The following is an 18,200-nucleotide window of genomic DNA, read 5'->3' on the forward strand; positions in this document are numbered from 1 at the left end:
CGATGATGATCCCGAGAAATCAAAACCAACCGCTAACGGTCCCGAACGGATCGGTGCCGCTAAACGATGTGATCCTTCTCTCCCGACGCAGAAGTGGAAGCCCCCGAACTTCATCTCCATTGGCTCTTCCAGATAGGCATATGCATCCAAACGGCCGGGAGGGTGAGGAACAAAATCAACAAGACCAGTTTTGATTTGTTTACCTCCGTCCATCGCGTTGCTTGCCACCGAAGATGTCGACGATATTGGATGTGCCATCGAGATTAGCTCCTTGTCGCCTCTAATTCCCACAGACGGCGTCAATTGAATAGGTATCGACTTTTCAATGCCTACAAGTTGTAGACTAGGGTTTCATGGAAAGTAGAGGGCAAGTAGATCTCGAAGGTTTCAGCCGAAAATGTACTCGACTGCTAGAAAACTAGGGTTGTGTTGACAATGAAATCGATGCTTTCTTTCTCCCTCGACTCCCCCTTATATAAGAGGCGGAGCTGAGGGCTTCGTGATGTACAAGATAAAAACATCGGGATACTCTTTGAGTTTGTCCCGTATAGTTACAAGTCTTTATTCCTAATATATCTCTATCTTCCATATCGACACCTTATTGGGCTTCCGAGCTTTACATTCTTCGAGTCTTGGGGCTTCAGTAAATCCAGGGTACCTTCTTTGGCAGGCCCATTGGGTATGTCTATGTCAGTTGGGGAGGGCGGTGGTGCCGGACTTGGCCACGGATGGCAGGCGCAACGGAAGTGGCGTCTCGCTCGCTCGAGGCGGCGTTTTCGAGTTGGACAGGGTCGCGGCGATGGGATGCAGGGCGGCGGGTACTGGGTGGCGTGGCGGAGTAATCGCGTCGGGTAGGGCGGCGATGTCATCGCATCAGGCATGAACGCATTGTAATCGCGTGCATGATTTTTGGGCTTGGGCCCATTTGGGTGCTAGCGATGGAGGACGAAACGCGACGAAACGACGACGTACCACAAAGAGTGGTTGACGTTCTCCTTTTTCAAGTATATATAGTAGATATAAGTAAGTAGAGAAAGATAATAAGACAGCAGCAGATACCGATTTGATTGCACGCAAATACTTCCATATAATAACATGGCAATAAGGGATATGATTTAATTGCATGCAAGTATTATTAGGAAAGAAAAAAATCTCTTACATGTTGGTAGTATTAACTCATTTTTATTTCCACAATGACAAGGCAACAAGGATACTGATTTGATTGCATGCAAGGAGACGAATTACTAAGAAAGCCATCGGACGGATACAGTCATGATTCTTCTGATCTTTGACATCAAATATTTTTGATGATGTACGGACTGCAATATAATACTAAAGATGGATTCCACGGACAACGGAACTTTTCAACGCGGCCGATGCAATTGATGCAACGGACATCACGGACGTGTCCGCCTACATCCTAATTATCTCGGTTAATGGTTCCTACAATCAAGCCCACATACATTAAAAGTATGGTGTAATGTATATAAATTGTATTTATACTAAACATTTGTAATTGTTTATAACATATTTCCATCAAACCATTATATTGGCCAGTATACTTTTTTGGTTACTTAATTAGTTAGGATTATTTAGCACATCAATGCTTCTAAATTTATTATAGAGATTTTGTTATACAATTATGACGTCCAGTGTTGACAAAAGACACTTGCATGGTGCTGAACTTAAACAATGTTCTTCTAAGAAAAAGTTTACTTTTTTATTTTCCGTACATTTCCACTTTAAAATATCTATACCCAAAGTTCACTAAGAATATGCTTTGAAAAAAGAGAATTAGATATCTTTGCGGACTATTGTGTAACACTTTCATGAATGTAGTTTCAAAATTGTTTGCGGGTTAGGGTACGTCTATTTTGATATATATTTATTTATTCTAAATACATAGGAGAGGTCTGTAGCGGCATAGTTTGATGGTGGTTTCTAGTGTATGGTTCGTAATAAGAAAATATAAATTATAGACTATATAAGGTGTTTATAAGGAACTTATCACTGTATTGTTGACATGCATCCTAGAGAGGACGTTGAAGTCTTAGAACACCCAAGTTGTATCACTAGGCTTAGTGTTGATGGTGCCATCGACGAGATGGTGGGCGCTAGACTTGCCGAGGAAGATGAGGAAGAAGGGTCTCAATGCTGAGTGGAGTAAGTTGACGAAGCCGGGGACCACTGAGATGTTTGTACAATTGTTATGTTGGAGGTGAAGCAACAGCAATATCGGAAGGGGTTGTGGCCATGGTAGCGTCGGAAGTGAGATTGGCTAGCTCTTTAGGTTGATATAACCGGAAATAGAGAGATTACGGTTCAAAAAGCGCCTTACAGAAACTTCATTCACAGAAATAGAATACCAACTACTATGTTGTTAGGCGAAATCCCTCCCTCACGATCGACCGCTCTGGCGGTTAGATTCTAACACGCGCTGCCGCTATCTTATTTTTGTCGTATTCTACCGTGGTTCTGCCCGTGCTGGTTTTGTCGTATTCTACCGTGGTGCAGGAGCTGGAAAAAATAATAGCGTCTCCCACGATTCGAACAAGAGACCTCTTACACACGCGCGGGTGAACTAACCACATGAGCTACTAACATTTCGTGACGAGAAGAGAGACAGATAAATTTTGTACTATAGACTGTACAAGTTATAAAGGTAAAAATATGAACTTTTTTTTTTGCAAATTTCCTTTAGTGCTATTTTCCATTTTTATCAGTTAGTTTTGATTGCATAATTTTATTAAAATTTCAACCTAGTTGTGCAAGTTTTTTTACAATTCTCTTTGTACAATTCCCTTTTTCAAATTCAGTTTCATTTTTTTCTCTAGGATCAAATTTTATAATTCCCTTGCTACTTAAATGTTATTTCGTACGGTAATTCATGTTATTTTGGATCAAATTTATAATTCCCTTTTTCGGGCCAATGGGTATTATGGGGGAAATAACGGGTGGACAAACCACTTGCAACTTAAATAAACTACCACTTGCAACTTAAATGAACTACTACTTTCCACTCAAATAAACTACTACTTTTGGGGTTGATAATTTTTGATATTTACCATTGATAAATAGCGGGTAGAGGGGTTCATAAATTTGAGAGCTAAAATAGCCAAAACAATTTCTAAATATAATTAGATTTTCGGGTTGATAAATTTTCATATTTACCGTTGATAAATAACTGACAAAGAGTTTGATAAATTGTGAGGTAAAAATATCCGAGAAGTATTTTAAATAAGATTAGATTTTTGGGTCGATAACTTTTCATATTTACCATTGATAAATGACGGGCGAGGGGTTGATAAATTGTGTGCTAAAATGTTTCTAAACTATTCTAAATGAAACTAACTTTTCGGGTTGATAACTCTTCACATTTACTATTGTTAAATAACGACAGAGGGGTTGATAAATTGTGAGCTAATAATGTTCCCAAAAATATTCTAAATTAAATTAGCATTTTGGGTCGATAATTTTTCATATTTATCGTTAATAAATAATAGGTAGAGGGGCTGATGAATTGTGAGCTAAAAATGTTCCCAAAATATTTGAGTTGACATTTAGCTTCTCGGGTCGATAACTTTTCACATTTACCGTTGATAAATAACGACAAGAGGGGTTGATAAATTAAAAAAGTTCGATAAATATCTAAATGAAATTAGCTTTTTGGGTCCATTACTTTTCACATTTACCGTTGATAAATAATAGGCAGAGGGTTGATAAAATGTGAGATAAAAATGTTTCCAAAATATTTAAATAAATTAGCTTTTTTGGGTCGATAACTTTTTGACATTTACTGTTGATAACTAACGGATATATGGATTGATAAGTTGTAAGCTAAAAAAGTTCATAAAACATTGTAAATAAAATTAGATTTTTGTGTCGATAATTTTTTACATTTACCATTGATAGATAATAGGTAGAGGGGTTGATAATTTTTTACCTTTACACTAGATTTCTCTTTTCAAATTTTCGCTGCACTAATTTTATCGACCAGACCAGTGACCATCGAGTGGCTTTAGGAGTTGTACGGTTCACTAATACGTTTGCTGGGTTTTTTTAGTGTATGAGAAGTTCCTTTTTTACTTTTAACAGGTAGATTGTATAGAACAAAACATATTCGTATCTCCGTTTGACATGATTCGATAGCAGCCGGCCTGGTCAGCTCGCTGGGGCTACCGAATTATTTTTTCCTGTTTGCGCGGTGCGGAAAGTGCCTGAAAGGGAATAGAGAGCCATGTACGGAAAGGGTAATTAATATGATCGGAAATCGACCGCTGAGTAGCTGCTGCGCGGTTGACCGCCAGCTAGGGGGCCCCGTTGTTAGGGTATATTACAATAGTAACCACAGTTAGGTATACAAGACATGCATGGTTAGCCGATGCTAATACCGCATTACCAATTTTACATGGTACTGCACTCTAATAATCGTTTCGTGCTTTGGACTTACTCCACATTGGGCATCTTTTTTAAGATATTATAGCAGACCATTACACTTGAAGATAAATGGGTTCAATTTTTTTTCTTACAAAGAGTCGCCTTTTTCTGGCAAATCCAGATGAAACACTACTATTCTTCTCTCTGCCATTTGAGCCAATTTCAGTTTTGACCATTTGGAATTAAAAGTTTCATCCTTATAAGTTCAGTGAAAACAATAAAATTTCTGTAGGCTGCGAAAAATACAAAATAAACTCCATAGAATTTGGAAATATTCATGGATCAATGATGTTGTATTTATAGAAAATAATTTAATTATTGTGATATTGTTGATTTCTTCTTAAGGATTAACCAAATTTTGTATCAGCAATTTTTGGATTTCATTTGGATTTTAGTAGGGAGATTTAAAATCCTACCCATGGACACCGTGCAATAGAGCTTACCCGTACAAGTGGAAGTTCTTTTTTAAAGGTGAAAGTAGATGTTCTTTTTAGGCAAACTAGAAATGCCACATATTGAAAAATTCACAAGAAATAGGTATTAACATTTACTCTAAATGTATCATCCAAATTCCAACCCAATATTAGAGGATAAAAATAATTTGTGTGCCAGGTTTTGATGATGATATGCTTTTTTTCCAAAATAATATACTAATATCGTTTGTTTTCTATCATTGCTAATGCTGCAGTGCAGTTTAAAAAGGTTAAGGAGCAATATACTACGAAGAAAAGATAGATTAAACATAACCTCACAATCTTCTATCACTCTGTTTGTCTTATAAGCTACATTTACTTAGTGATTTTGTGGTTTCTCACAAGCCAAGAACACAATAATGTTCAACTGTGAAACATAGCAGCAACCCGAGACAAAATCATGATGACCGATAATCTGGCCTTCAATTGTTGATAGGCAGCCCATTCTCCTTTCGAGTGCCATGGAAGCCCATAAAGAGCATGATGCTAGCCATGGTGCACGAGTTTGGATGATATTTCGAATTCATAAGGTGGTTTTGCTCTTTACAAAAATAGAGAGGTGGTTTGCTCCCAGCTGATGCATATTCGTTTGTGCTAGTGCTATGAGTCTGTACTTTAAAAAATTCAGCAAGCTAATGAAATTATTTCTAAACAATTTAATATCGTGCTATGCTGCCTTTGTGCCTGCCCAGACAACAAGACACCTAACCGAGCATAAGTAATTTGGCAGTAGGAAAACCAGTGCTGACGAGAGCGATAACCCACTTTCTCAACTCTCCAGCCTCCACACAACACGACTAGCCGACCACTACAAATACACACACCGGATTAAACCACGCAGCAAGAACTCGAGAGAGAGACCGACGACGGCACGAGTACGACAATGGTCATTTCGAAAGCCTTTCAAAATTTTGGGGGCGGCTTCCCCAGGAAGCTGGGGGGAGGGCATCTTCTCGGAGAAGTCGCCAAAAAAACTGAGCCGTGGATTTGACCATCTTTAGCATATGTTGGCTAAAAATTACATGTTATTCAAGACAGTTGAAGAAAAACAAGGTTGGACGGTCTAAGAAACAGTCACACATATATTTTATGTTATTGTGAAAGAAAAGTTGCGGAAAAGTATCACCCATGAAGGTTTTTTCTAGAACAAGTACATCTGTAGAAATTAGCTTGGATTTTATTCGATGATGACTGAACACCTAATGATCATATGTATACTTCTTTTTTTTGACATGATGATCAAATGTAGATACTTACCACATCTACGTGTGGGGCATCCTCAACACAAAAAGTACTCACTCCGATTCGGTTGGAAATTCTTCCTTTTTTTGCGGGCAGAAATAAACTCATCTTTTGCTCCGCTGCTTCTATCTCCGATTTTACCTTGGTGTCGGATTGCTTTACGACGCGCACGTCCGGGCAGTATAATCTATTGATTCCATAACGTAGTTGTTATATTTCCTGATTCCAGACCGTTTCGGATTGCTCTACGTGCAAGTTCAGCGTCCAGGGCTATATATAGTGCGTGGTGACCAGCGTCAGCAGCATCAAAAATTCGAACCCATCATCGGTTGACTAGCAGACCTAATACGCCGGAAGCTCTTCTTCCATGTCGTCGCGGAAACGTTTCTCGCTGCCGGTGCTGCTCGTATTCCTCCTCGCGTTATTGTTCCTCGCCGGCGCAACCGACACGCTTCATCGGAAGGACCATAATAGCCTGTCAGCAGCATCCGGCGCGATCTCGCGTAAACTGTTACGCGTAGTCCATGGAGCGAAACAAGCCAAGAAGCAGCCATCGGACGGCGAAGCTTTGCCGAGGGGCATCGTGCACGGCACGTCCAACCTCGAGATGGTATCCATGGTCGGCGACCCTGAGCAGAAGCACGGCGGCGGGAAGAGCCTCCTGGCGATCCCGGTGGGCATCAAGAACAAGGCCGCCGTCGACAAGCTCGTCTCCAAGTTCCCGGCCGACAGATTCACGCTGATGGTCTTCCACTACGACGGCGCCGGGGAGGAGCAGTGGGATGACCTCGAGTGGTCGCGCCGCGCGGTGCACGTGTCGGCGCGCGGCCAGACCAAGTGGTGGTTCGCCAAGCGGTTCCTGCACCCCGACATTGTTGCCGAGTACGACTACGTCTTCCTGTGGGACGAGGACGTCGAGGTGGACGCCTTCGACCCTGTCCGGTACCTCGACATCGTCAAGAGAGAAGGGCTTGAGGTATCTCAGCCGGCACTCGACCGCCGGTCCGAGATCCACCATGGCATCACGGCGCGTGCACTGCTGAGGCCCGGCGTCCAAGGAGGAGGCGACGTGCACCGGAGGTTCTATAAGGCGGCTTCGGCCTTGGGAAGAGGAGGGTGCGACGACAGCAGCACGGGGCCGCCGTGTGCCGGGTGGGTGGAGATGATGGTGCCGGTCTTCTCCCGGGCGGCGTGGCGCTGCAGCTGGGGCATGGTCCAGAACGACCTCGTGCACGCCTGGGGCCTCGACTACAAGCTCGGCTACTGCGCGCAGGGCGACAGGACGCTCAAGGTCGGCGTCGTCGACAGCGAGTACGTCCTACACAGGGGAGTCCCTATGCTCGGCGGGACCGAGGGCAAGGCCGCGGCTTTCCGGGCCGCGGTGAGGAGGCGATCGCATGCTGAGATGCAGATTTTCGACAGGAGATGGAAGGAAGCTGCAGCCAACGACGCGTCATGGACAGACCCTTACCAGTAGCCAACGACGACAGCTTGTAATCAGTTGCTTCGAACTAGATAGATGATAGGTGTAATGACTTAGTAGTAAGTATATATATTTTTACTGATCTGGATAGTCGTAGGGCCTGTATATGATGGCATGAGATCTTCACATGTTCATGTTCAACATCACAAATTTGTGCTATATGAGGTCTTTACATTCTCTTCGCCTTTTTCAACAAAAATGGTTCACATAATAATGCAAAGGATGTGTACTGAAATGATCTCAAGTACATTAAAACACAAGGAACTATCTGCAGGAAACAATGGACTAGAGACCTAGATTATGCTTGCTCAATCAATTCTCTAATGTCTCCAAGCAACGCGCCTCAGCTCTGCAGTTTGGCGAGGGATTACAGATCAAAATGTTTGTATAGCAAATTAACAATATAAGAAGCAAAAATTGACAAGATCAATTTTCTGAAATTTGCATTCCCATCGGCGGTTCTGCTCAGTAACCAACTTTGAGTTCTACCAAGTTACTTTATCGAAAAGGCCGCAATGTTGAATCACCGCCAGATAGTAGCAGGCAAGAGTTTGCGACCAAAGATGAGAACTGGTTTTTTTCTTTCTTTTGAATTTAGCAACTGTATATTTTTACTGATCCAGATAGGTGTAGTGCTTAATGTATATGATAGCATGAGATCTTCACATGGTCTTGTGCAGCATCACAAATTTATTTCATGTATAATCTCTTTGCATTCTCTTCGCTTTTGTCAACAAAATGGGAATGTGTACTGAAATGCTGTCAAGTACATTAAAATTTTAAAATAGAAGCGACTATCTGCAAGAAACTATGCACTAGAAACCTAGAATAGACTTGCTCAATCAACTCTGTAATGTTTGCAAGTAACGCGTCTCAGCTCTGCAGTTTGGCGGTGGATTACAGATCAAATTAAATGTTTGTATAACAATATTAATTGGCAAGATCGATTTTCTGAAATTTGCATCCCCATTGACGGTTCTGTGTCAAAAAGGCCGCAATGTTGCATCACCAGAGAGCACCGGAAAGAGTTTGCAAGACAACATGACAACTGGTTTTCTCGAATTTAGCAACTGTTTTCCACAACCAAGACAGCAAAAGTCATTTCACAGACTCAAAGATAAAGAGTGCTGAAATGCTGTCCCTTTGTGAGACAACAGTAGTCTGGTTGTCTTAGTGAAATGCTGTCAAGACTCAAGTGTACCGCTGAATAATGTTTCAGAGTTGCACTATCTAGGCACCTTAGCGCTGCATCCAAGGGGCTACAAATCCAAATTGATCAGGTCAATTTGCTGCTTTTGGTTATTCTTCTCAATAAGCTACTTCGAGACCAAGTTATTCTGTGGAAAAGGCCACATTCGTGCATCACTAAAGAGCATCAGGCGGGCCTGAATTGGTTATGGATTGAATAGTTTCTTTGGAGCAAGAAACTACTGAATACAGTCAGAGAGGAGAGGGTGGTAGAGAGGCTGTATCTTGGAAGTCTGGTAATCTGAAAGCTAAAGTTTATGAAGCCAATTTAGAGGAAGAATTACTGGATGATGAACCTAGAAATTGTACTCCTGAAGATGAGGTGTTTGATTCAGGCTATAGGAGAGAGGGTATGGAGGATGACAATGATAATTCTGTGGAGGATGATTCTCATGGGTGATCAATGGATTGTCTTTGAAAGGAAAGGGAGTAAGCGTAGCAAAACTGTTCTTACTCAGAATGCTAGGAAGCGTATGTAATATTTCTATCTTAAAATGAAGCCTATGTAATATTTCTATCACAAAACAAATTTGTTTTGTGGTTTGAGGGTTTCTTATTGGGGTCGTCGGTGTGTGCAACCATTTTCCAAATTAGGAGTATTAGAAATCTAATACCGGTACATATACGATATGGTGTAGTACACCAATTGTATACGTATCTCTCATGTATTGCCACGCCAAGGGCTCTTCCTGGCCTATATTAACACGTAGCCGGTGACTCGAAAGGGTTACACCGTTCCACCCAAACATCTACCGAAATTTATATGGTATCAGGCCTTCCTCTTCCACCTCTCTAGCCGCCGCCATTGGCTCTCCGCCAGGCTCCTCCCACGACCTCGACAAACAAAAACAACCAGGACCTTCTTCCCCACCCCTAGAAGAATTCCCTAGATTAGTTGATCCTAAAACCCTCCACAAAACACCCACCCCACAATCCCACATCGCATCTTCAGGACCTGTTTTTTTCTTTCGACGCTACAACGATCTTCTGATTGACAGGACCAGGAACCATCGCCTTTTTCGGTGTCCACGACTTTGATCTACAGGACCAATGGCTTCTTCCTCGACGACCTCGGCCCCGGCCACCATCGGCGTGCCGCCTGCCACAAACTAACGTGTGACAACTTTATGTACTAGTAGGCACAGGCGCTGCCCACACTTCGAGATGCATGGGTTACGGTCTCTTTGAGGGATCCGACCTTTGTCCGCATGAATTCCTTGATGTTGAAGATGAAAACAAGTAAAAGATCTCTGTTCCCAATCCGGCATATGATACATGGGTCACGCGGGATCAACAGGTTATCAGTTTTCTCGTCAACTCCCTTGCCGTGGATGTTCTCGCTCATGTCTTTGGGCTCACCACTGCTGCTGCTGGCGTGCTCCCAATGAGATGTACTCTTCTCAGTCCAAGTCAAGGGTGTCCACTATTCGTGGTGCTCTCACCAACACAAAGAAACTCGATATGACGGTGCAACAGTAAATCACAAAGATGAAAGAATTTTCTTTTGAACTTGTTGTTGCTGGAAACCGGTGGATGATGATGAACTCAAGGACTATATTATGAATGGCCACGACAGTTCGTTCAGTAATATGGTTGTTGCTATCAATGTTGTCCCCTCCACACCGCTCAATGACATGTGCTCCCAGCTTCTATCGTGCGAGACCCGTGATCACATGCTCCAGAACTTGGGATAGGCTACTGGCTTCTTCACTTCATTGGTCAATGTGGTTGTGCAGCATCAAAAACCGTATCCTGGGTTAGGATTTGCTCGCCCACCACCTCTTCCTTCGGCCTATGGATTCCAACAGCACCAGACGCCCTATGCAGAGCCTCCTCCGGCGTATGCTCCTCCACAACCGCCGCCATATGCTCTTCATGCATCACCACCTTTTACCCCGCTCTACATGCAGCAACAATACCCTCATGCTTATCCTCGGTACCAGCAGCCGGCGATGCCATACCATCCTCCAACATATGCTCAGCCACCGCCGACCGTTCTCCACGTTCCTTCCAGCAGCAGCCGCCTCAATAGCAGCAACGCCAGAAAGGAGGTAAAAAGGGAAGTGTTGCGTCACCGTGGCCGGAAGGCGTCTATTGTCATATTTGCAAGGAGGGACATTCTGCTGGTGGCGCTATGGTGATGATGAAGATCCACTAGAGGAGATCAAAGGTGCCTATGGTGTAGACACAAATTGGTACATTGACACAGGCGCCACACATCATATCACTGGACAACTCAACAAGCTCAATGTTCATTAAAATTATCAAGGATGGTGATCAAGTCCACAATGTTGGCGGACAAGGTATGCATATTGCTCATATTGGTCATTCTGTTTTGCACACCCGAGATAAATCCATACAACTTCGTAATATTTTATATGTTCCAGATATTTCTAAAAGTTTACTTTCTACTCACCAACTTACCCTAAACAATTATACTTTTATGGAAATTCACCCATTCTTTTCTTGATTAAGGATCAGGTAACGAAGCAAATCGTGTTTAAAGGTCCTTGTCATGGTGGCTTGTATCCTCTTGTTCCTGTTTTGGAATCCTCCAAGCACGCTCTTGCCACCATCAAGCCTTCATCCTCTACATGGCATCGTCGTCTAGGGCATCCATCATGTTTTATAGTGCAGCGGATTCTTATGAAAAATAATATTTCATATTCCCTAGAAATAAATCCTTACATATGTGATCCATGCCAACATGCCAAGAGTCATCAGTTACCCTATCTTGTTTCTAGTAGTGTTTCCACTGTTCCTTTGGAACAAGTTTTTTTTATGTATGAGGTCCTCTCTCTGTAGGCAGACATGCATATTATGTAAGATTTATTGATGTTTTAGCAAATTTACTTGGATATATTTGCTTAAGAAACGCACCAGGTGTTCGTCAATTTGGTAGAAAGATTCCTACTATGCAAACTAACTGGGATGGTGAATATGAAAAATTAAATACCTTTTTTCAAAGAGTTGGCATTGTTCATCATGTTTCATGCCCTCATGCTCATCAGCAAAATGGTTCAGCTGAACGCAAACATCGTCATATTGTTCAAGTTGGCCTTGCTTTACTTGCCAATGCTTCCATGCCACTCAAGTTTTGGGATGATGCTTTTATTACAGCCAATTTTCTTATCAGTTTGCTTCCTACCAAGGTTCTCAACCTTGAGACTCCCACTGAAAAACTCCTTCAAGTTAAACCCAATTATGTGTCTCTACGTGTTTTTGGTCGTGCTTGTTGGCACAACCTTCATCCTTACAACAAACATAAACTCTCTTTCGCTCTAAATAGGGTGTGTTTTTTGGATATAGCCCTCGTCATAAAGGAGTCAAATGTCTAGATGTTGATACTGGTCATGTCAATATCTCTCGTGATGTGGTATTTGATGAAAACATTTTTTCCTTTGCTTCCCTCAATCCTAACGTTGGTCGTCGTCTTCGTGAATAAATTCTTCTTCTTCCTTCAGATAGTCTCTCCTCGGATCATATGATAGGGGTGTGCACACTAATGATCATTATTTGCCAATTTTTCCTTTTGCTCACCCTCAACAGGTTACTGCCGAAGAGCATGTCATGGACTCGTTACAAAATTCTCGGCAAAATAGTGAAGGCATTGGTGAAAACAACACCTCAAATAATAGCATAAAGGCAGAAAATGGTACAGCCGCCGACCAACCCGATTCCGAGGCAGATCCCCTAACGAAATCTGCCTCGGATCCTGATCCTGACGCTCCTAATAGCGAATCTCCCGCGCGTTCTTCCCCGCGCCAACAGTCTCATGGCATGTCGCACAGTCGCGCCTTGTCCTCTGCTTCTGGGTCGCTGTCGCCCGCGCCGCGCCAGCCCGGAGCAGCCACGTCGCAATTGACCCCAGCGACCCCCACGCGTCTTTGGCGGTCTCCATCACATGACGCTAGTGCCTGGTCCCCCCGGTCGTTGTCGCCCACCTCCGCACCTGCGTCACCTGCGCGGTTCTAGGAGACATCGTCCACACCCGGCATCGGCAGTTGCTCCCCGACAGCCGACAACAGCCCCCCAACTGATTCTCTGCAGAGCTACCACCGCTGCATGTAGCAGCACCAGGAGCTTCTGTGCATCCCTAGGCTGCACCACTTCATGTTTTTGGTGTTCAAACACGTCTACAGAAAGGTATTCGAAATCCAAAAAATACACCGATAGATGTTAGATATGCTCTACTTACATGTACAGGAGAACCAAAGAATATTTCAGAGGCTCATTTAAATGCAAAATGGAAGCATGCTATGCAAGATGAGTATGATGCACTCCTTGCTAATAACACCTGGCATCTTGTTCCTCCAAGTTCAAAGAGGTATGCCATTGATTGCAAATTGGTATATCGTATCAAAAAATATGCTGATGGTACTATTGACAGGTATAAAGCATGGCTTGTTGCTAAAGATTTCAAACAACGGTATGATATAGATTATGAAGATACCTTCAGTCATGTTGTCAAAATTTCTACTATTAGGCTTGTTCTTTCTATGTTTGTCTCTCGAGGCTGGAGTTTACGACAACTATATAATAAGAACGTGTTCCTTCATGGTGCTCTGGAAGAGGAGGTTTACATGAAGCAACCAACTGAATTTTAGTCTTCCGGTACTCCTAACTAGGTATTTAAGCTTGATAAACTTTCTATGGTCTGAAACAGACTCCTCGAGCATGGTACTCTCGTCTCAACACCAAGCTCCACACTCTTAGGTTCATTACCCCCAAGGCCGACACCTCACTTTTTCTCTTTGATAAGTCAGGTATCACCATGTATATTCTCATTTATGTCGATGACATCATAGTGACAAGCTCTTCAGATCAGGCCATTACAGCTCTCCTTCAACACTTAATCTCCGAGTTTGCTCTTAAGGATCTTGGAGATCTTCACTATTTTTTTTAGGAATTGAAGTTCATAAACAGTCCAATGACTTGCTTTTAAATCAGAAAAAATATGCAACAGATTTATTAGACCGAGTTGGTATGAGCTCTTGCACCTCCTATCCGATGCCACTCTCCACTACAGACTCCTTGGAGTTGGCAGATGTCTCCCCTCTTGGCTTTCAGGACATCACTCATTACATGAGTATTGTAGGTGCTCTTCAGCATTTGACTATGACAAGACTTCATCTTTCCTTTTCAGTTAACAAGGTCTGTCAGTATCTTCATGCACGCAAAACAACACATTGAACACCTGTCAAACAAATTCTCATGTACATTCATGGTACACGCACAATCGGACTTACTTTTCAGAAGTCCTCCTCTACTCGTATTAGTCTTTTTTCAGATGCGAACTTGGCAGGTGATTTAGATGCTCCTTGGGGCGCGCTAGTAGTTGTGCCTATAGTTTTGAATTGGGGTGCGCTATCGGCGCACCTGCCGGCGCCTATTTAGGGCGCGCAGGTGGAGATGCTCTAAGAAAGATGTGGGTGGTGAATTGGGGTGGAGGTAGGAGGAGGTTCTAGAGGTCAAGGGGCTTAGGTTTTTTTATTTTTGACATAGGCTTATGGTTAGGTATGCATGTATTTTAGAGGTTGAGGATTTAGGCAATGTTGAGATGGTGGAATGTAATAAGATATTCACGATTGCTTGAAGTGAAACCTATCATAGATGTCAGAAATATTTCGTACCATTTCAGAAAAAAAATGACTATATCGCTGACATTTTTTACCATAAACCGCAAAGGGTGTATAGTTCTTCCTGCTAGTTTAAGAAAACAGTTCACTACGGGAAAACAGTTTATTGTCGAGTATCAATAATAATCTGTTAAAGCCCAAAAATATTCGGCAAACCATTGCCGAGTGTTGCACCCCTCAACGATGGCTCGGCTTATACCGCCGGCAATCCGGTGTTTGCCGAGTATCATCTGTCGGGCACTCGGCAACCCAATGTAGTGGTCACGCATATGTTTTTTTTTTCTTTTTTTTTTTGTGAAGGAACAGTTGCGGACGAATCACAGGCGCTGCCATTGTGTTTCAGAATATAGGCTTTGTATGACCCCTGCTGTTCTAGCAACAATGCTACACCTATGGAAAAATATTATGGGATAGTTTAACGGACAGGTTGTGGCATCGCTCAATTGGCCCTAGCTGAAACAGTTGTTCCGCAAATTCAGGACACAGGATGAAGCAGAATCACCCTCGTCCGTCAGTAAGCAAATTTCCGTAAGAAGTTGTCTGTAAACATAGCATTATTGTTCTTCTAGTTGAGTGAACGCAATCAGCTACTCCCTCGGTTTTTATTTAATTTGCGTTCTAGGTTTAGTCAAAGTTAAACTTTGTAAAGTGTGACAAAAACATACACGAAAAAACATCAACAATCATAATATCATCAAATGCATATAATATAAAAATAGTTTATCGTGTTTCTAATAATATAAATTATACATTGTAGATGTTAACACTTTTTCCTGAATATTTAGTTAAACATTATCAACATTGACTTTGACTAAACCTAGAATGCATTCTAATTGTGCATGGAGGTAGTATGATTGTATTTGGTGATAAAAGAACACCAAATTAAATGTGTATAATTAAGGTATGTCCAGAAGTAGTACTGTAGTAGTATAGCATTACTTGGAAAGCTCGTGCGCCGCCTTGATTAAGCAACTCCGACTCTATTGCAAACTCAAAGATAAACTCTGATTCCACTTCCACCTTGATCTTGGAGTGAACGTCCGGGCTGTATACGTAGTGGGTCATACTTCCAAACGCCGACTCGGATCGGATGGCAGTGGTTATATAAAGCACGTCGTGACCTACAACAGCATCACAAACTCGAACCCGTGATCGATCGCTTGGCTGGGCAGATCGACATGTCGTCGCGGAAGCATTTCTCGCTGCCGGTGCTGCTCGCCTTCTTCCTCGTGCTGCTCTTCCTTGCCGGCGCAGGCTTCACGCTTCCAGATGGCCGTGACGAGGAGATGGTTCGCAGAGATGCAGATATTCGACAGGAGATCGACAGGCCCTTAACCGTGAAGACCACTAGTCAACAGTAGCTTCAAACTAGATACGATAGGTGTAGCACATGATTTTTTACTGGTGTAGCTCAGATCTCGGATTGTATGTGATGGCATGAGATCTTCACATGTTCTTGTACGCATCACAAGTATCACATATAAGCTCTTGGAATTTATCTTTCTTTGTTCTTTCGACAGAAGTGGTTGCCACAATAACCAAAGGGATGTGTACTGAAATGCTGCCGAGTACATTGAATAAAAACAACTATCTGCAAGAAATAATGACCTAGAATCCTAGGATAAACCATCTAATGTTTCCTAGCAACGCACCTCAACTCTGCAGGTTGGCCAGGACACATTGAAATTTCCGTATATTTACCAATAAAAGAAGCATAGATTGACATGATCGATTTTCTGATATTTTGCATTCCTATTCACGGTTCTGCTCAGTAACCAACTTAGCTCTGCCAAGCTACTGTGTCAAAAAGGCCACCATCTTGCACCAACAAGTAAGATACTAAATTTGGGTCCGTGATGATTTGAAACCAGGCGTTGGTTGTACATCCACGTCCCAACCAATTAAGTTAGGCTCACTTCCTGGTGCCAAACCCCCGCATTGCTCCTAGGAGGGCCGGCTCGAGCAGAAACCCTAGCCACCGCCTCTCCAGGCCCTCCCCTCCACCCCCGTCCCCCGTCCCCCCACCCCCTCCCCCTACGTCGCCGCTGGATGATGCCGTAGGTCAAAGGCTGCACGACAAATGGTGGTGGTGGGCTCACTCCCGAGCACGACTGGAAGTGGCGGGGGTTTCTTCCTTCTCGCGTGGCGGATCTCCTGCCGAAGATTCGCGGAGGCCCTGGATGATGCGGCTCGTCTGGCAGAGATGGACGTCGGGGTGGTGACCCTGGACTTCTTCTGCGACCTTGGCGACAGTTCTGGCCGCAAGGGTGGCACGGCGCCTGGTTCGAGGCACTTGGCGCGGCTAAGCCCCTCGTCTCCGTGTGGTGCGGGTGGTGGCGGTGGTACGATTTCAGGAACGTGAGACACGAAACTTCGCCGTCTGTTGCCATCATGGGACATGTTTCGAGTCCCATTGTGAAGCCAGTGATGAAGAATGTCATGACGGATGTGGTTCTGAGGTCTAGTAATGGTGGATCGAACCTTCGGTGCAATGATGAACTTGCTTGGTGATTCGTGACTCGTAGCAGCGGCATCGGCAAGTGGAGGCGGTAGCACAGGAGGAGTACAAAGTTTTATCTTTCAGGGTAAAAATCCAAGGTCTGGCCATAATTAGTTGTGTCTGGAAATGACCTTGTTGAATTAAGCTTATGATGCATACTATGAAGCTTTGGGAGAGTTGATTGACCATCGCTTGAGAAGAGTGACGAGTGTCACTAAAAATCAATTGGCTTTATGCCTGGGAGATCAACTATGGAGGCAATTTAGTTGATTTGCTAGCTTATGGAGAGATATAGGGTGCAAAAGAAGAACCTACATCTGGTTTTCATTGACTTGGAAAAGGCATATGACAATATGCCAAGGATGGTCATGTGGTGGGCACTAGAGAAACACAAGTCCCGAGAAAGTACATTTCCTTCATCAAGGATATGTACACATGTTGTGACAAGTGTTCCTGAAGGAGATGGTGAGACTGATACCTTTCCAATAAATATAGGACTACATCAAGATCAAGGTTCAGCTTTGAGCACATACATTTTTGACTTGGTGATTGATGAGATCACTAAGGACATACAAGGAGTTATTCCTTGGTGTATGTTTTTTGTCGATGATGTGGTACTAGTAGATGAGAGTAGGGTGGGTGTCAATAGGAAACTTGAGTTGTGGAGATAGACCTTGGAATCCAAGGAGCTTAGACTTATTAGGACGAAGAGAGAGTATATGCGGTGCGACTTCAGCAACATTAGATGCGTGGAAGAAGGGGTTAATCTAGGAGGGCAAGTACTGCCTAAGAGGGACACCTTCAGATACTTGGGATCAATGCTGCAAAGCAATGTCGATATCGATGAAGATGTTAGCCACAGGATTGTGGCAGGGTGGATGAAGTGGTGGCAAGCATCTGGAATCCTGTGAGACAAGAATGTCCCACAAAAACTAAAAGGTAAGTCTTATAGGATGGCAATCAGACCTGCCATATTTTATGGAGCAAAATGTTGGCACACTAAGAGGTGTATGCTAAGGTGGATATCGAGTTGCAACCTTGGCAATGTCCATAGATATGGACTTAGGGTTTCGGGGATAAGTCAGACAAACAAGGCTTATCCCAATGTCCATGGATATGGATTTAGGGTTTCGTTGGTGGTTTCGTCGATTGGTCTGACAAACAAGGCTTATGCGACA

The 18,200-nt window shown here is 43.2% G+C and overlaps 1 protein-coding gene across 1 annotated transcript; it reads left to right on the forward strand.

Annotated features, from left to right (window-relative positions):
* The first annotated feature begins 6,519 nt into the window (after positions 1 to 6,519).
* LOC124696768 lies at positions 6,520 to 7,629 on the forward strand. The gene has a single exon (XM_047229444.1). It carries the CDS (start codon positions 6,520 to 6,522, stop codon positions 7,627 to 7,629), a length of 1,110 nt encoding a protein of 369 aa, XP_047085400.1.
* The last annotated feature ends 10,571 nt before the right edge of the window (positions 7,630 to 18,200 follow it).

This window comes from Lolium rigidum, chromosome 3, assembly GCF_022539505.1.
Source record: "Lolium rigidum isolate FL_2022 chromosome 3, APGP_CSIRO_Lrig_0.1, whole genome shotgun sequence".
In the NCBI taxonomy this organism is placed as follows: Eukaryota; Viridiplantae; Streptophyta; class Magnoliopsida; order Poales; family Poaceae; genus Lolium; species Lolium rigidum.

Bases quoted from the DNA above. Each gene is read 5' to 3' on its own strand.
- LOC124696768 (XM_047229444.1), top strand. From the start codon at position 6,520: ATGTCGTCGCGGAAACGTTTCTCGCTGCCGGTGCTGCTCGTATTCCTC.